We start from the raw sequence: 20,574 nt of genomic DNA, 5'->3' as shown, positions 1-20,574 counted from the left end.
TTTCACCGTCCCTGTACCCAGGAGGCTCAAACTTTCTCAAGTTTGTAATCAAAGAGGATTGAAAGCACGCGTGCAGACACTGCGAAAGCGTAACTGCATCGGCAAGATGAGAGTGGAAAAATGGAATGGTTCCACGCAACTTCACTGCAGCACAGCTTGTTTGTTTAAATTTATTCATTAGAAAAATGGTGGAAGAACAATCGATAAGAGTGTGAAGTAATTTGACCAAAAAACGAGAATCTGTAGGCTGAATTTCTTTCGAAAATAAAAAGCAGGATGATTAATTGTCAGGATGGTTATTAAAATTCATATTATGTACATGTATATGAACACATAGATATTAGATATGTACCTATGCAATTCGAAACTGTAAGTAGAATTCGTTTATTTCGTTCATGTTTAAATTTCTCACGCGTCCTGACCGAAAGGATTTGCGTAAAAAAACCGACCGTGACAGGAAATATATTGCGAAATGAATTTTATCCCCTGCAGAAGACTTGTGTCAATTTAACTCGCGGAAATTCAGTTAATTTGAATAAATTATCGCGTTAAAATGAATTCAACCCAAAGTCGCTACTAACTACGTGCAACGTTGAATTTACAAATTAGGAGTGTTGGATTCGACCCTTACTCAGAGGCAATTTAACACTAATTACTTTTCAAGAAACGAAACAATTTAAAACACCTGAAGTCTTTTGCCTCTCCTTCTCGCCTTAGATGACTCCGTTAAGTATGCGTCGAAATAACGCTGATATAAATATCGTTTCCGACGCCATTGAAAATTTGCCATTCCAACCACCGCCCGGAAATTATAAGTCCTCCAAAGTACTTGTACCGAAATCAGCCCAAGCTTCTCACGGTTCTTGCGCAACTTTTCGAAAAGAACTTTCACAAATATTTTCTCACTCTTCCGCCACCTCGTTCAATTTATACAGTGTGAGAAAAATCCCACCCTCAATTTCTCTACGAAACGTCTTAACTACGACCCGGATAAATATGTATTAAATATTACAAAATATGTATGTAAATATAATATTGACTTAAAAAACTAAAATATGGACTAAATATGGAGTATAAAGTAACAATTATTGTCGAGTAGAACACACATTAAAACACATCAATTATGTGAAAATAAGGTGTGTTCTTCTCGACGATAGTTTTTATTTTTCACTCCATATTTTTTCCACAAGTCTATATACATACATATATGCATGTACAAATTTTATAATTTTGAATACATATTTATCTGAACCCTAATCATAACTGTTTTTTTGTCCCCTTAAATGTTGAACTAGATATTATAATACTCATAAAACTTTACGAATTAATTTTTTCTTCGTAAAATAATTACTTCACGTGAGAATAATGGAAGAAAAAAAAAACTAAAATTGCTTCCACGTATAAGTAACCGAGCAATTGCGAGTACAGGGGTGAGTTTATATCATAGTGGAAAACAATTTTGTGCAGGAAACGGTAGTCATGTAGTCCGTATTCCGCGTAAAAGTGGAGGAGTGTGAAAAAAAAAAAAAAAACAAGAACATATTTCGGCATTCAAATTAAATTCCCGTAGCAAAAAGTAGTAGGCGTCTGGTATGCGGCAGCGTTCTAGAATCCTGATATAGGTGTAGACTCTGCGAATATCTCGAGCTTGAGCTGTTCGCCTCGATCCGTGTCGTAGGCCAGTTTAGGGCTGTAAGGGTGTGCGTCTGGGCCAGGCCAGGAAAAGAGGGGTGGGGGGGGGACGATCTTGCAGCGGCGCCGCTTTTTCCACCCCTTTAACGCCCCGTCAGGACTCAGACTATCCCAACAATTCGGCCCCAGGACTCGCGGAACTCGAGAGCCGGAGCCGTCAAGCGATCCGAACGCAGCGACGGAGGGTTTGTGGGGCGAAGGGGCGGAGGGACGGAGGAGCGAAGGGATGGCGGTAAATTAAATTCTTGCGAATATAGAAAAACAAAAATCTCGATAGACGTGAGAATGCTATTAAGGGCAGCGCGTTGTCATTCTAAACGCGGTGCTGAAATACGCTGAAAAACCAGAGGACGTGTCGGGACGCTCGAGTTCTCTCCCCTTTCTCTATTTCTCTGACGTATTACGTCGGGCCGCGGAACAGACGCTGCGACTTGACACTGAATTTAGTTTTTCACTCCTGCGGGACGAAAATTCCTTGCGAACCTTCGCGGCGGCCGCTGTATATTTCAGTCAGGGCCGAGTTGACCGCGGTATTTTCTTCGACTCGAATCAAAAACTTGAAACTTGTAATGGATACGTAATGTAAATATGAACTTTAATTTTTTTTTGTAAATCATTATTTTATTTGTTGGTTTTTGTTTTTTGTTTTTTTTATTCTTTTGCTTTTTTTTAATTTAAAACTCGTACCGTGATCGCTGTTCATAAATTTTAGGGAAATTCGTAACTCGTGCAGGAAGTTGATGTATTCCAAAATACAGCCGGTTCTGGCTACCTCGGTAAAAACTCGACGATATACAGCAATTTGCAAGGGAAAATAGAGAGACGAAGGGAAAAATGTTCGCTTGTTCACACGGATGAAATCACACACCGTCTCTCCAATTATTCTTCGTTATTTCGTGCTTTTTTTCAACTAATAGTACGAAGAACCAATTAGGAAAGTTTAATCAAGCGACACGGGTCAAAAAACAATTGTTAGCTATATTTAGAGGAGTCGTTTGCTGGCTATCAGTGTTAAACGACGACATCGTTGAGCGGTTCACCAAGATAGAGGCAAATTACTGTATTTCAAAAATAGCGCGCTGCAGCATTATTATCTTGACAAGGTATTATTTCGTTGATAGAAGAAGTTAAAGAACGATCTGTATGCAATTTTTTTGTTTTTTTTTTAATTCAATGCTGAATGTCCAAGGAAATTCTCTTCGAAATTAATGAGCGAGCAAAATGCGTCGTTTCAAATTTGACTCGTTTTCAACTTTTGCCGAAATTCAAATATCAAGTTCAGTCCGCAGACGTTACTTTGTATATGCAGATCGTATAACGAACCTTGAGGAATCGAGCAAAAAGCGACCATTTTCAGCACGAAAAATAGAGAGTCAAGAAGCGCGGAATTTAAATGTCAGAAAACTCGGTAGAGATGGGTATCTACATCCGATTCGCTTAACGTCTCGAAGGCACTGTGCAGCTTGGAGCTTTGTGAACTGCGGAGTTATAATGAATCCAAGAATGAGATACCCGAGGCAAGTTCGCTGCTGCTGTAGTCCGACCGTATTTTTACAGGATGTATAATATTTATAGATAATACAAGGAGCGGCTCTTCCGACAGCCTGCAAACAAGGCGACTTCAGCTGGGGGCGGAATTATCGACTATACATGTATACATATTATATATAATAATATATATTATACGTACCCTTGGAAACCGCCTGGCGTTGGAGGATGAAATATTATAAGTACAAGTTATGAGCAGGATGAAACTACGCAAGAAACCGGAAAGGAAATTCGGCTTTCTACTGTCCGAATGGTAGGCAGAAATTCCTCCCTCGTTTCCGCCAAGCCGTGCGGTGCTCCGCTCAATTTACTGCGGAAGAAGAGAAAGAAATTGGAATAATACAACGTAAGAAAATCGGAGGCAGTTGGTGAAATTTATTGAACATTAATTGCTGAATATATTCTTAAATGATCGGGTCGAAAGGTGGATGAATTGAATTTTAGAGACATTTTTCCGTTTCCTGTGGATTATAATTTGAGAAAGTTGAGAGTTGAATATTTTTCTTTTCTGAGAATTGCATGGTTTTATATTGGATAAGAATTCTGGGACTCGGGGAAAACTGTAGAAAGATGAAAAAAATACATGTACGAGGGTCACAATATCGAATATTTGTGGACGGATAAATCTATTTCGTAGAATTTCAAAATGTAGAAAGTCGGAATACCTATAGATTAGTAAAAATCTGAAAATATGTAGAAAGTCGAAACATTACAAAATCATCAGGTTAAATAAAATTATAACATGCCGGAACATAGTCATAAGAATTCTGACGTTTCCGTATATTTTGGCATTCGTCTTTCCTATATATCGACCTAATAAATTTTGAACATCTCTGAAAAAGATTTTCACGTTTTAAAAAATTTCTTAGCTACGGTGACTCTTCTAATTCTCGATCTTCAAGCATTCTCACCCTGACTCAAATGTTCATGTCAGCCCTAGTTGAAGAAGCACAAGTAAAACACACGTATACGCGTGAAATTCAAATTCCGTAAGATTATGGATAATTTGGAACAGCCGTTAATCGCGCACACTCCGTCAGCCATGCAAATGAATTTTCTATTACTCCACCTTTAAAAAAAAATGAAAACAAAGGGATGAAAAAAGAAACGGAATACAGCGAGGGATGCACGTATACCTACGCAGATACCAACGTACCCAAGTCTGCAGTCTCCTCTCCAATATCCCTGGGTCCTCTCGTTCTTCCTATATACCTTCATAATGGAGAATCGCTCTCTCCTTATCCCGGGCAGCTCTATTTTCTACCCCTGCACCCCTTCCCTTATGCCATCCAGTACCGCGCATACCGCGCCGCCTTTCTCCCATCTATTCCATAATCTATGCAGCAAAGCGCCAAACCCCTTCTGCTGACTTTCTTCGTTCAGAATCCGGGATCTAGATCATCGGCATAATCCGTTTGGGATCGAGCCGCGGACATTTTTACACACTTGCATTTTACACTCGCCCCGATGTTTAGGCGAGGCCTTCCAGACCGGCACGAACAGATTTAATCCGAAAATCACAGGTATCAAATACCGCTCCGATTATCGATGAAAGCTCTTTCGGATTTACGAACAAAGTATGGAGTTTCAATCACTTCAGATTTTAGTACGCATATAGGTGTTATCAACCCGCATCGAAATTCGGCGAAATTTTTTCGTCCGAAATCGGAGACCCACTCAAACTCAGGCTTCCGAAAGTTAATGGACGACCGGGTGATCGATTCGTTCTGATCCCCGTCGAATAGCTCGCGAAATCCAGATTTCAACATGTTCCAAACAGCGAATGTGTGCCTGTAGGTGTCGCATTTAACGAAGTATGAATCAGCCAATCGTGAGAATCGTCTGCCGTACGCGACACGTTCCGTTAATTATTATCCTTTGGGATGAGCTAATTACTCCATATTCCTAATTATTCTCAATCCGCTCGCACCGAGCAACGAATTTCGCTACCTCGCTTTTTTCCAGATCTGGATAATCTCGCGCTCACAATCAGTCAGTCTATCACAAAACCCTGGGATAATTATGATCCGTGTAGTTGATTCGAGCGAGATAATACCTACCGAGGCGGGAAAAATGAGGTGCAGATTAATCATGCGAGCTGTTTTCTTTTTAATTAGACATTTTTCCCCGTTCCTTACGTCTCTGTAGAAGAATAGTATAACGAGAAACATCGATTCGTTTGTTTCAGCGTGAAAACTGACATGGGAGCGGAGGGCGCCGTCTCCAGACTCTACATTGCTAATGCAAATAAAAAGGACAGCGGTAACTATAGCTGCGCCCTCGCTGACGTGGCCGCCACAACAGTTTCCGTCCACGTGCTGAACGGTGAGTATTACGTGAGAAATTTATCTTAAAAAATGGACAAGAGGAACGAGCTTCGCCAAATTTATTAGTCACTGTCATTCGCAAAAATTAGTCACTGTCACGTAACCGGGAGAGGCAAAATTCAAAACGTCAGATTCAAGGGTCTCGTAGTTTTCAAGCTAGAGATGGATAACTGAGAATATTACTCGCGTAGTTACACGACGCCTCCGCCAGCTGGCGCGTCAGTCAAGTTTCGCCAGATGAGCCGTTATTGGTCTACTTCGATTAGTTCTCGTTTGAAAAGGATACAACGTCAAATTTTTTACCGGTCCAAACACGCGCCGGCTTTTTACGAGCAATGCAAGTCTGACCGAACGTTTTTTTCTTTTCATTCTCATTTTTCTCTTTATTCTCCACCTATATTCCCGACGGCAAATAAACCGTAACCTTCCTATTTTTTCCCCTTACTTTTTTTTTTTTTGCACGCAGTTAAAATAAAGTCTGACCTTTTACGCTGTGAATGCTACGTCAAGAACAGTATTATCGATTACGGGGGTAGAAAGAGAGAGAGAGAGAGAGAGAGGGCGAAAGAAGGATAAGGAGAGTCCTAGGATAAGGTTCGTACGCTAGGATACGTACTACTTCGTAGCAAGGCACCAAAAGCCCTATATTTACTTTGGCGGAGCTAACATGACCTAACCAAACCCCGTCGGACCTGTTTAAACGTAATATGAGGCGGAGCCTCACGGTGGACAGACCGATTCCGGAACGAACTTGGAACCAATTTTGGGTGAGATAAGGAAGGACCGTTCTCCGCGGTTACGAATATGATTGATGATGAATGAACCCTGGGTTTGATTTCCGAGGGAATTTCGTACAGGGTACGCTCGTCGACTATGCTGCGAAATCATTGAACCGTATATTGAAGGGCCAAGGGGGGTGGAAGAAAAACGTATTTTCAGGACCATTTCTACCGTGTCAATTTTGAACTCGAGTCCTGGAGGTGATCGTGGGAGTGAGCGAAAGGACTACGCCGAGAATAAATGTTGGCTCTTTAAAGCCCTGTCTCGCGCAGATAAAACTGGTTATACATTAAGGAACTGGCTCGATAAATTTCCGATTTCCCCTTGTCAATAAAATTTTCCATTTTCCACCCTCTGCTTGCGGAGCCGTAATTGATTTCCGCCGCCCTTTAATTCAACAGGCCAAAACGTTATGTTGTGTTTCGGACAGATGGAGGAAAGAGCGTATAATAATCAACCGCGGGAGGATAACGACTCGTCCGAAGGAAGTGGTTGAGACAATTGACAAGCGTTGTAGTAAAATACGAACTCCGCCTCGTCCGCGTCGAGCGATTTTCTCTTCCGGATGCCGTTGGGCGAAGACGATAAAACTTCTTTCTGAAATCGCTGGTGTAAGTCCCTTTGCGCTGCATATACAGAGTCGCTAAACGCGGGCTTTGGAAAAAGGCTTTCGAACTTTCAGCAAGGAGCTCAACTAGTTTGACAGTGCAGCCATGAAAAGTAGCCGGTGGGATGAAATCCCCTATGCGGAAACTGACTGTGAAATGAAGTGGACCGTGTAATGCATAAAAGATCCAACCCCAGCAGGCGGGTTGGGCAAACTTCTGGAAACCGAGTTAACGCTTTGGCAATGACTTCACGAGCCTTGTATCTTGTAACCCGGTTATCATTGCTTATTAAACTCTGGTACCAAGCGAAAGAGCGCCACGACCGTCGCAGCCCTTCGATAAGCACACCGTGGGGTGAAATTTTGCCAAGTCGGTAAAACTCCGGCCAATTCGTGTATAAGCATGCATGAAAACGCACCGGGAATGGCACAGCTTCTTACCGTTCCCTCCGTGGAGCCACACGTCAGGCTCAAGATACATCAGGGATTTTCCAACCTGATGAAGAGCCGAGTTAAGTAAAGATTAACCGCCGATCGACGGACGCTTGTGTAAAAGGAAAAAGAAGAGAAAAGTTCGATGTCTATCCAGAGCCTGCAACAGGTTGAATAAACGAGAGTACTTGATACCATAACGAACGGATTTCCTATAACTTCACGCGGGCAATTTATACTCGAGCCAATTCCATGGGAGAGTAAAATGTAGCCGGAAGCACTCGAACGGTACGAGCTTCACGCGCACCTCCATCTCGCGTTCCACTCTGTCGCAAGGGACAATATCCGTCTAGATTAGTTTCCGCTTCTCATCTCTGTATTTCGCTCGGCGCGGGTAGTCGAGCTGCTTGAAATGCAACGCTCATAATCTCTACTACTTGTCAAACGGAATTGTATTAGTTTATCTGGCTCCCTTTTATCATTCGAAATCACGTTGATACAGCATGTAAACACCTTCACGTTCAAATCTCGTCGTCGCGTAACGACAAACGAAGCAGAAGATGTACCTAATTTATGGTCACATGGATGGTCAGTCGACGATCATCGGCTAAAGGCCGTGTTCTATTTTTTTAACGTTCAATTTGGAGCTACTTCCACCTAATCAACCAGCGTTTAATTTTCCCTCCACACTCGTTTACCACGCTCTAGAGTCTATGGTGGTTCTGTAACAATTTCTGTCAAAGATGGAAATTAGCAGTGGCCTGTTAAAAAACTCCCGTCCAACCGCATCTGGAAAGGAATTAAAGTTTGAATCTGACGAACTTTTTCACTGAGATTTCTCTCTGGAGCAGCAATGAAAAAAACCATGAAGTTATAGAAAATGAAAACTGCAGTGCGCTTGATTAACGTTCCCAGACGGGATGGCGAGCCGGTTAATTAGGCCAGATACGGAGATTGATTTTCGTCCTTAAATTACTCCCCACTTCGACCGCTTCTGGTTCCTGAATGTGGAGCATCAAGGCAGCTGCAGAGACGGCGGGGCGTTAATAAGGAAGATGATAAATGCCCGGTTTTAATTCAAGACGTAGCGAACTAGGAGTGTTCCGGTCTTACTTTTACCCCGCTTTATCATTGTGCCCTCTGCGAACTCCGATAATTAATCTAACAAAAATTGCTGCCGCTGCAGTTACGATATTATCAATTAATGTGCAGCGTGAGCTGACAACGAACGTACCCCTCGCGCTGCTTCTGTATCACCTACAGAAAATAAGAGAGCCGGACTCGACTCGCAGCTTTATTTCACCGTGAACGTCAGCGTGAAGAATTACCCTCACCGAAAGGACACGCCACCCTTTTCCCCTGCTGAAATGGCCAGGCTAACGACGGTGTAGTCCAGTCTCCACCTGCTCAGTCTGCCCAGTTACATTCGCGTTATACACATAGTGACAGTTTCATTTTCTTTTCAACCATGGATATCACGTCCTCCGACTCGTCTGCTCTCGAGGAGGTTGCACCTGCTTTTTCGAATTTACTTTAGCGTCTTGTCGAGACGTTGAAGGGAGTCCCTTTTGTATCACCATCGAAATCAGGAGAGAAATACAAGCAAAGAAATCAGTTCAGATCTCCGTCCCAGACAAAGGAATTTCTTCAAAGAGTCAACGAATGATGGGAAATTTTCCTTCAGAATCCGGCAAATCTACAGTTAATGACATCTGGGCGAAAATATTTGCGGTCTTGGTAGAAAAGCAGCCTAACATATTTCTTGTCGTCCTAATTTGTAAGGCCCTGAATTTTCTGTCGGAGCCAGTAAATGTTTGTTTTATCCGTAAAGTTGCCGTAGACGCGACGACGAGTCAGATGAGGTGAACTGCAGACTTGAGGCTACGTTCTCGCCACCGAGAAACTTTGATCTCGAAGTAATAGCTGTGTCTCTGTACAAAAGCAACGTTTTCAACATTTCCCATTCCAGTCTGCAACGCCGTCAGGGATGACAAAGGGAAACAGATGTAAATTAGCATATTCTCGGATACCGTTCTCTCGGCGAGATGCAATTAGAGAAGGTGCCGCGTAGCGAATTGAGTTTTTCCCGACGTTCTTTGTGCGAGAAAGGATCGTTGTGCAGCAAGCATTTATCCGACGTTCTAAAGTAAACGAGGCTCGAGATATCGTCAACAATTTCCCGGGCTCTCCGCACCTTCGTACAGCGGAAGTGGAACAGGTGGCAAATTATTCTATGCTTATTTTCTTTTTTTTTTTATATCTTGCGCACAATTTACAAAGATCATCGGGTGTGAAAGTCGACTCGTTGTAGGCCTTGCGGTACTTTATTTAAGCAGACCATCGCTTGGTTGCAAGTGGCTCTCTGGGTTCTTCTGATTCTTCTTCTTCTTGAACGGGTATTCCTAGTTTGAAATGGCGCACAGACCGCACTAGACTCGCCATCCACCCCGTACGTAGCTCGGCGAGATAGTGGATCTGGTATATCTAGGGCTGCTGCCGTGCGGCTGGTTATTTCGTGGGGTGTCACGCCCGACCCATTAATATCCCGACGACCGCATCCCCTATCTTCCCCTCTTTGCAGTTCTCCCCCTTTTCTCTCCCTCTCTCTCTCTCTCTCTCTCTCTCTCTCTCATTGTCAGACGCGTTGAGCGTGAGGAGTTTGCAAAGCCTAGTCTCTCGACGAAAAGCGCCGCTAGTTAACAGGGCCATGCATACCTATGAGTGGATAATGTACAGTAGACGCCTCAAGCTGGTTCATCTCGAAAAGACTATCTCTTTTTACTTTTAATCCTGGTTATCGTTGATTTTTCATTCCGCGAAGAAGTTATCGCACAGATCTCTAATCTGAGTTCCGAAATCATTGATCCGGTTAATCGATACTCGATGGAGTTTTGGTGTTATTAATTGGCCAGACACCTCGCAACTGACAGTCGTCGAGAAGACATATGAAATATGTCTTATGACCCATTTTTTTTTTTCTTATTTCTTTTATTTTCTTATCACGAAAGCGTATCTCTCGCAATTTTCAGGCGTCAGAAACGAGCTATCGCAAGATGTCGTTTGGACATCATTTCGACCGGCCAGTTGACAACAGCGAGTTTCTACTTCGCTAGTCGCAAGTTAGCTGTCATTTGTTGCTCGCCCAGCGGGGGTAAGAACGCTGTTACTTATATGGTATAACAGAGTTTCCTGGTGAGAAAGCAGCAATAAATAGCCGCGGGGAGACAAGTTTATTGGACGACGGCCAGCAGCCCCGTCTTCTTATCCGTAATCTTGTTACGATACCTGCCCGCCCAATCGATCGTCCCCTTGCGGCATTGGTTATAGGTCTCGGTTTGAAGAGCTGCACAAGTGCAGCGGCTCCGCGATGTGAGGTATAACAGTGTTGAAGAAAAAGAGGTGAAAAACTTTTACCGCACTCGCCTTATCGCTCGTTATCCTCCATTCTTTCCAAAGTTCCTCCCCCCCCCCCCCCCCCCTCTCTCTCTCTCTCTCGATGCAAAGTGCGGAACAGGTGGATATAGAAGCGACTCTTCCCGTGACTCTCAACTCTTAATTATGTGTATAATATATGTTTACGTCGTGGTGGAATATTCTCGATAAAGCTCCGCGCGTCTTGAACTTTGTCGAGCGAATAAGGTCGTCTCGGAACTGAAAGCGACGCCTTAGCCCCGGCTAATGGTGGCCTCGGGCAAGACTCTGCGTGTACCTAACAGAGATTGTTTATTTCCTTTGTGAAACAATATAACGAGGTCGCCCAACATCCTACTCGTCTGCGATTCGACTCCTCTCAATCACCGCCTTGAGAAAACGCTAATAATGCAACCGACAACTATCGTAGAGTTCTATGACAAATCTTAATCTCTATGACAAAGACTGTCGTGGACGAGCTGCATTCAATTGTTATGTTCTTAGGTTTCAGTAATCGCACGATTACGGTGCTGTATATAAAAGCGTTTTGAACAGAAAATGAAAAACGCTTGTAAAACATCATTCAAGTAGACAAATGGACATACTTTATGCAATTCTATTTCAAATTGACTGTAGAAAATGGGTGTATAAGATGAGTTTTCAAATGTAAGATGGTATCTTATGTACTGTAAGTAGTTTGTTTTTTTTCTCTAATAATTGAGATACGACTCGTGATGCTTGTAGTTTTATTTGTACATACATGCGTCATTATTCTTGACAAGCAGCTGTAGAAAATTTAGTGAAGGCACGGAAATTCTAACGTTACTCGTTCCAATTCGAGAGTCTCGTTTTAAAATATTAGTCTTGGAATTTTCGAGATAGTAAAAAATCCAATTGAACAGAGACGTTTGTCAAATGGCGAAATTTAATCCTTACTCCAACTAATTCGTTTTATTCAATCGTGAAATTGGTTGCAGCTAACAGAGATACAATTGACCGTACTGATTACTTTTGACTAAATGGTTGAGTGGTCCCATTGATTGAACCGAAAATGGTTTACTTCGGGCAATCGTCAAATAGTGGCAACGGCAAAGATTTCCTCAACTAAACATATTTAGTTCTCTGTACTAATCATTTTTTCCAGCGGCATAATTATATGTACCTACATCAGTCACTATTGAGAAAAAAAAATAAATAAATAAAAAAATTGCCGTCATTTTTAGATACGTATTCACAATATTACAATTTTTAAATTTCTCAACTTTCGACGAGCACAAGATTAAGGAAACTTCGTGAGTCTGAAAGTACAGACACAGATAATTTCGTTCATTTGTAATCCGCGTTAGAATAGAAACGTGCACAAAATAAACCCACGAAATCTTAAAAATGGTAATACGTTACATCGTGTGTCAGCCGCAGAGATTCTTCCCGCCTGATACTTTTTTCGTTTCCCTTCGTAAATTCAATCGGAATTTTTCCCGAACGCAGTACCTAAATCATCTTACGATACGGGATCCGGTGCCGTCAGCAATAATTCAGAATCGGTTGAACGAGTACAGAAATAAAAAAAAAAAAACAAAAAAAAAAAAACAAAAAAAAAATAAAAAATCAGAAATTACGAAACCGATACGCCGTACAGAAGCTTCATAAGTCGCGTGTGTAGAACATCACGGGATACCAACTCATACGGATATTCAACGCGCCGCTGAAAACAAGGGGGTGACGGCAACGCGGCGTGCATATTTTTCTCCGGTATAAATGTCGCCTTTCCGCGAGGCGAACTCGTCGGAGGTGGAGGGGTGGCGAGTAGACGTACACGGGGGGTGCGAAAGGGTTGGAGTACGGTGTTCACCCCGCAGGGGAAAAAGAGAGGGAGAGTGTTATCAGCGATGGTAGCCGGATACACGGTACACACGCGGTGAAACGCGGAGATTAAAGTCGCGCGCTTTCTCGGGCTTTTCCCTCTTTTCCCACCTCCAGCCAATCAGCATCCCCGCTGAGTAAAACCGGCGTAAACAAAGTTGTAAATTTGTCTCTTTTTCCCCCCATCCTTTTTCTCATTCTATTATCTCGCCATCGGCTTTTAATTGAATCCCACGACAACATTATATGGCCAAAGTTTTTCCACGCTCTCGTCTCGAGTCGAAGAAGATTAAGCATGGCCTCATTTCGGTCCGACGTCAGCATCGCGAGTTCGTTTTTCTATGGGTTTTTAGAATGCTTACCGTAGCTTTTGATCATTGGAATTACACCTGCAGTAGCATCTTTAATTCTGCGATGTGAATGAAATTTAATTTAGCAATAAAAGAGTTTGCAAGACTTTCCATCAAAATCAATAAACTCGAAAGCAACGTGAGCAAAAAAACATCAAACAGTGCTCTAAATGCAGGTCAAGGATCAACCCTGCTGCATTCTTAGCTCTTTCAACGTCAAATTTTTTCTCCGCAATATATTGTTCGCATTTCAACTGATTCGAAATGAAACAACAATTTGATCAGGCTTTTTTGAAACATCGATAAATTTGGAGGGCGTTTATGAATCGCAGTTCAGTGAAAAAAATCACCATAACCGACGTTTATTCTGTGATGAAAAACCATTGTGATAAAACTCTGAGATGTGGAAAGAAAAGGCCAAAAAATAAAACAAGACAGTGAAGTCTGTGGTGTTGATCTGCAGAACGAGGGTGAATTAAGATTAATTCATGGAGGTTGTACGATAATTTCACGATCCATTTACTCCATCCGAAGGAGGTGAAACTGCACCCCGTATGCCGCGTATAACGCGGGGGTCGCGTTCCTGGCCGGGCGATGATGTATCGGCGCTGTTAAATTCATGAGCTTGCAAAGATTCATGCCCCCAGTGGCGAGGGGGTCTCAGGGTATTTCATGTCTCCCGTATCGCCTCCCAGTCTCCACCGAAGCGATAAGAATTCAGCGCCTCCGTCGCAGTTCGATTCGCTCGTCGTCAGCATGCCAGGAACCGGCACGCGGAAACGCGAAAACGGTGTTGAGGGTGGCAAATTCCTCTTTACGCATGTACGGAGAAAGTGAGAGGAGAATAGAAGAGGGAAAGATGGATTAGCCGGAAGAAAAAAAATATGACGGCCTTTTTGGCCACAGACATAACCGGGTGATCGCATTCCTATATTATAATTCCGAATGGCTCGGCGTGGTTCGTTTCGAGGTTTTAGAAGTTTGACTAGGGAATACCGTGGAAAATTTAACGTCGCACGACAGAGATTTTGAAGTGAGTGATTCGCAAATTGAAATATAATTTGAAAACTCTAGTAGAACATTTTGGAACAAATTATATCCGAATAAGTGACGTTGAATTATAATAAATTCAAAACGAACAGTCGTGCACCGAAATATAGAAAAATTTTTAAAAAATGTGAATGTTTTTTAGGTTTCGGGTGTCGTCATTTTGTAACCGAATGTCGAGAGATATTTCAATAAATGGTGTCATTTATCACCGAATAGATGATGTTTTTCGTTTTGGTGTTTGGAATTAAATTTATTCTTAACCGGAAGTAGTTAAGACTTTTGAAAGTTTCGTAAAACGTCACTATCAAATACTCAATGCGTCATTAAAATTTCGTCTAAATCGTTCGAGCTGAGAGAAATTTTTAATTCCAGTTACCGCTCAGTCCTTAACTAATTTCATTTTTTACCACAATCGAAAAATACAGTTACAGGTACAAAATGAAAATTAGATTCGTAGCTGTTACCAAAAAGTCTAGTTAGTATCCGTTACTATTCTTTCTCATTGCGATCACTGTTACTATATTTTCTCGTAACTGTTGCGAAAATTAATGCTTGTGCAACAATAAATTGATGTTAAAGCCTTATTTAATTAAAAAAGTATAGCAAACCGAACAAACTGATTTTGCGTTGCAATTACAAAAAAAGGATCGACAATAGCGCAAAATGGTTACGCGTACCTTATTTTCCGTAATCCCAACAATATTTAAACAGTTCTTCTAACGTTACCTGTTTTACTGAATTTTTCTAGTTAGTGTGAGAAACGAAATTTTTCTCATTGTAGCGCCTAAAAATCACTCTCTTCCGTCTATAATATGTGTGAACATAATTTCAATCTCTTGTGACCGGCGTGCTCCAATCATCGGCGGCCTTCGAACGTATTAGGAGCACTTAAGCCCTGAGAAAAGTCTGATTGAGGCTTAGCGAGAATATCAGCAGCTGGACATAATCCTATTGCAATCCTACGAATCCGACAACTCCGTAGACTGTTTTCTTCCTTTTCTCCTTTCCCGATTCATCGTTCACCCTTCTCACTCTCCCTTCTTCTTCGTCTCTTTTACCTGACTCAGCTTCTTTTCTCCTCCATTTTTCTATCCGATGGCTAAAATTAATTTGCCAAAAAATTCGCGAAGAGTGCTTAAATTTCATCTCAATCAGTAGTAACAGGATTAGGAGAATTCTGTTGAACGTAGAAACGTTGAGCGCAAAATACCCGAACATACATCAGGTGTTTTTCCTTGATTGGATAAAAATATTCATTCGTGCGTTATTTTCGTGGTACGAAGAATTTTTTTTTTTTTCTTCTCCCTTACAGGTATATGTTTGCAACTTTATCCCCTGTTTCTGCAATACATATTCAATAATTCCGAATGTCGGATTGTACGCGCGCTCTTCAATTCGGTGTATTACCGGAATTTTTCTCCCCTCTTACCAATCGAGGGATCCGGAGTAACATTCCGCGGTGATTTATATAATTACTCGATAGATCAGTTCGAAGATTAATGAACCGTGTTCCCTTGGCGTCGGGGTGGAATACAAGTCGATTTCCACTCTACTTGATCCCAACACGAGTTGTTGCTCCGATAAATAATGACGGTTATATACCCGCTGCCGATACAAGAGAAAGAAGAAAGAGAAAGAGAGAGAGAGAGAGAGAGAGAGAGAGAGAGAGAGAGAGAGAGAGAGAGAAACTCCAGGAAAAACACCGCCGTGGCATTCGCAACTAAACTCTCGCGGACTTTGTGCAACAAGAGAAATTGAGCGAAAAAACTATCCTCATTGGCTGTTATTGAATGCCAAACTTTCCCTTATCTCTGCGGCTCCTAAATCTAACGCAAACCTTATTGACCCTTCCCCAGTTCTCTCTTCTCTTTCTCAGCTCGTTTTCTTTATTTTTCTCCATGCTACGGCTTCGCGAATGCATCGCTATACAAGGATCATAGGAAAAAAAAAAGAAACTTTCCGACTATCGCAGGCGGTGTCTTCGATACGTAGATAAAGAAAAATGAGGATCTTTCAGCAAAATGATTAATTGATCCACGACGCATGAATTAAGATTCTAAATTGATGGCTAAGCGGATTTTAATTACACCAGAGTCTCCAACCCTGCGAAAAAAAATACTTTCACCGTCCGAGCCGCGGGAAATTTGATAGATAATAATTCGAAAGGCGTTATTTAGCTTTTAGACAATGAAATTCGACAACCCGCCGTTAAATAGAACCGACTAATTCTCACCCCGTTGATTTATGCTTCCAGGTGAAAATCCAGCAGCAATGCAACACGGTGGAAGCGCCGGATTGCGGGCGGCGTTTGCACTGACGTTCGCTCTCTCGATTAGTTCGCTTCTGAGGTGACCACACAGTTTCAGCTGCAACCCAAGAGATACTTGTTAAATTTACGAATAAATAGTATATGTATGGTGCTAAACGTTAGCTTGCCGTTACGAGATGGAAAACGAGAAGAGATCAACAAATCCACGTCACATGCGACTATATTATATAACCCGATAAGACCTAGATGATAACGTAGAGATACAAAGTGACGCGTTTTACAGAGAAACATATAACTATAATTGTTTCGGACACGAGGGATAGAAGTAACGAGAATAAATTTAAAAAACAAACAAATTATGTGTCTATCTGTATGATTATTATAATAATTACTCATCACGCGAGGATACCAGTTGAGGAAAATATCTTTTTCCCTGTAATCGGTTTGACCGCAGGATCAAGTACGCGGTCTTCTCTGTGTTACACATATACCTGTCACGTGATCGGCGTTTGTAAATTACACGGTGTAATTTGGGAGACGGAATAGAAAATCTATACCGCAACTTCCAGATCACCTTTGTTAAGTTATTGTCAGGCGTAATTGAATTTTCACGAAGTAGAATCGAAGGAAGAAAAGAGAAAGAAAAAATTGAACGATAAATAACAGTAATAAATAATATTCATAGAACCGTGTTTATCACATGTTAACAATGAAAACTACGTTGATAATAGTGAATATAGGAGTGTATACCTAACTATATGTATAATGTTTAAAGATTAAGCGGGAGTCTTCGTGTAATCATTTTTAAATCATCGTCGATTCGATAACATATTTGTATAGTACAAATTATTTTATTTTTTAACGATTGATCGATCACAATTACGTACTTCTAGCGATTATACCATAATTTGAATAGCGCGTATTATGATGTACCCTTAGATTATTGTAAGTAGCGCGATTCATCGTGTGCGATGATTGTGCAGAAAGCGAAGAGTCGGTCCAGAATCACTTCGGCAAAAAAGATCAGCTGATCGATCACCGTGTATGATCAAGCTCGACCATCGTAAAGCGATCCTCGTCGTATGTAAGCTTTTCTAGAAAAAGCCGTCTGCACGAGGATTACGGAGAAAAAAAACAACAAACAAAAAAAAAAAAAAAATTCAAGAACGAAACTTACTACTCACAATAATCGACGAATCAAAATATTATACATACATGCAACATTATATACCTACAATATATATACGATATATGCTATATCCCATACTGTACTAAGAACGTCGGGCGATAATAAAAATATAAAAAAAGAAAGAAAGAAAACTACAATAATAAATAGTAATAATAGAGAATGAAATTGTTAATACAATTAATCTTTACTATAATAATGTGTAATAAAGATCGTTTCTTTTTGGACACTCGAGTGAATATAGTGAACACCTGTATTTAAATATATAATAGTGAGTAATGATATATAAGTATATATAAAATATATCGACTATATTCCGGATATATTTCAATCAAAGTACCTACGTAAAAGAATAAAATTATCATCGATGAGTGGCTGCTGCAGTTTGGGCGATATAAATATATTGTATCAGTTATATATTATATATTACATGTACATGTATATGTATTTGCGTATAATTATAATGTATTTATATCACTGACCCCCCTCATTAATCCGCCTCTCTCAACACTTTTTCACCACCTCGTTAGAACCACCCTGTGTAACGTCAGCGAGTGGTTGAAAATTTTTCAAATCAGGTGTAACTAATAAAATGAATGGCAGGATTGTTATCTATTTGGATTTCACCGATATCTGTATTAAAAGAAAAAATCTCAAAGCCTATGATTTCAGTCATACGAATAAAACGGGTTATTCTTTCCAATGAGCTGATAAACGCATGTAAAAGTATTTTGAAATTTTTTTTCCATCACTTGTATCAATGACATTGTTGTATTTTCCTTGCAACAAATTGATTTGGTCAGACGTGAAATACAGTCTAGTTTTGTAAACTATGAGGAATGTAATACGTGCCAAGTCGAGACAAAATCAAAAGTAGAAAAATGAAAATATACCTGTTATAACCTGGAAATATACCTGCATTGATAAATTATAGCATGTATAACGTTTTAACTGTCAAGTCAGCAATCCCATGAACATATCAAAATTCAATCTGTATCAATATACCTACCGGAAATATAAAATCTCTATACACGATACCATAAGCATACCTTTGTTATGGATTCCAAAGTAGAAGTAAGAGAATGAAAAAAAAAAAACAAAAAAACGAAAAAGCGAAGAGAGAAAAGTGGGTCTCTGTACCATTTCTCTGCTTAATTTCCAGAAGAAAAAAGCGTCGAAAATGAGCAAAAGGTCAAAGAACCTGCATACGGGTGCGCTGCAAGGTTTAAACGAAATCGAGCGACATTTCGCAAATTTACAATGCTTCACCGAGGTTCCACCTTCGTAACCAGCTATTTTCACGATGTACACATTCCTGCGGCTCCTTCGACATCGTAAGTAAGTGTGTGCGCAGGGTGCCGTTTAAACTTTGAAATAACGAGCTACAGAACGCGGACCGTACTTGAGCAGGTAACTAAAACAGAACCGTGCGCAATGCCGTTGAGTTTAACAGTCACGAGGTCAACAGCTTCGTGTTTATTGAACCCCTAAATGCAAATGGACCTTATTAGAGGATGTCCAGAGTCGAATCGCCCTCCGCGAAATACGGAGGGCGTTAGTTTAGGGCGACGCTATTTGCGACCTTAGTTTAAATTCAATTCACTTCAAAATATTTCCCACTTTACATTCCACTATATGCCGCTTTTCCGTTCATTTTCGATGAGATTTTCTACACGAAAGGAAAAGCGAACGGCATACAAAATTCACATCGTAACCGTGAAAATGTTCAGGCGCTTATCGAATGATCTAAAATTTCAAAGTCCGTCGGAGCGCTTTACAAGTTTTTTTTTTTTTTTTTTATTCTTCTCCTCGAGAACACGAGTATCTTTTTGATTGCGAAGAGAATAATAAAATATAACATCGCCAGCTACAAACTAAAAAAGACGAACCGGTTATTAAGAAGAGAAAATATGACAATTCAATTAGTTTGAAATCTTCGTAAAAATAAAACTTGAATTTACAAACGTTTCTATATATTTTTAGACTCGATACCTATGACGGTCTCAATGAATAAGATACATCTTAACATCGATTTCTTCTCATTGTCATTATTGTTATGACTGTATAATTTTTTCCTGAGTAAACATTGTCATATCAACATCGTAACATTCTTCGTTAATGAAATATCACACGAGGTGGGACGAATCTAAGTGTGAATATCTGCATCGGTGTGTGTGTGAAGGGGTGATAATAATAATAATAATGACACCCGTTTCTCCTACGGCTGTAAATCAACGGCGTTTAATGATTTAACGAAAGCGTATAGATATAGATACGGCTCGTATCGAACGGAGGTGTAAAATATTCGACACGAAAAGTGAGGGGGGGGCTTGTCGACTGGGGCTAATTGTAAGCTGGGCTGTGCCGCGCGTGCGATGGAAAGGGGCCATAAAATGCGATGAATAATAATTATTGGACATGGTAATGAAAATTATAGCCCACGATGTTTATTTATCGAGTACTTGGGAAAACTGTGCAATGCGCCCCAGGGGCTGCTTGCGCAGTTGTGCCTGTAAAGAAATGGGGATAAAGTATTAATAACCTGCACCGATCACCCGTCGTTCACAGAGTTCATAAAAGCGGGGCTGTGGAAGATCTGGATGAAATATTGTCGATCCTCTCGAGAAGCGATCCATTGTATCCTGCCATTAGAAACAAGTGAAGCCTCGTCCCTGAAAGAGAGGGATGAGAAACCGTTGATTTCTTCACAAACCTGGCTCTTATGCAGTACACTTTATTTTTATCATGCAGCTTTCGACAAGTTAGCGATAACTGCACAGAATAAAAAAAAAAACTCGACGAGTTGGAAATTATTTTACGGTAAGGCGGGGTTTTTGATCTTCTACTTTTCTGAAGTATACCTGTGACAGTGTACAATTTACAGAGAAAAAAAAACAGTAGCTCAACGTTCAAGTTAAAAAAAAAAACAAGCCATTACAGTTGCATAAATAAAGAATGGGAGTAAAATTGATAACACTATAATGGTAATAACCGAGAATAGTATAGACGGTAGTTGTGAATGTATTATTAAGGTCCATTGATATTGTTTTCAGATATCC

At 40.8% G+C, this 20,574-nt stretch overlaps 1 protein-coding gene across 2 annotated transcripts in view; it reads left to right on the top strand.

Moving 5' to 3' along the window:
- The window catches only part of LOC107218308 (obscurin), a 203,311-nt gene extending 182,857 nt beyond the window's left edge, over window positions 1-20,454 (top strand). For both annotated transcript variants that reach the window (XM_046731395.1, XM_046731396.1), the window contains exons 7-8: window positions 5,429-5,565; window positions 16,315-20,454. In XM_046731395.1, coding sequence (XP_046587351.1) covers window positions 5,429-5,565; window positions 16,315-16,412 — 235 coding nt within the window. In that variant the 3' untranslated portion in view covers window positions 16,413-20,454. The remainder of the gene's footprint in view (window positions 1-5,428; window positions 5,566-16,314) is intronic.
- The last annotated feature ends 120 nt before the right edge of the window (window positions 20,455-20,574 follow it).

This window comes from Neodiprion lecontei, chromosome 2 (genome assembly GCF_021901455.1).
Source record: "Neodiprion lecontei isolate iyNeoLeco1 chromosome 2, iyNeoLeco1.1, whole genome shotgun sequence".
Taxonomy (NCBI): Eukaryota; Metazoa; Arthropoda; class Insecta; order Hymenoptera; family Diprionidae; genus Neodiprion; species Neodiprion lecontei.
This window is presented reverse-complemented; position numbering and strand designations above follow the sequence as displayed.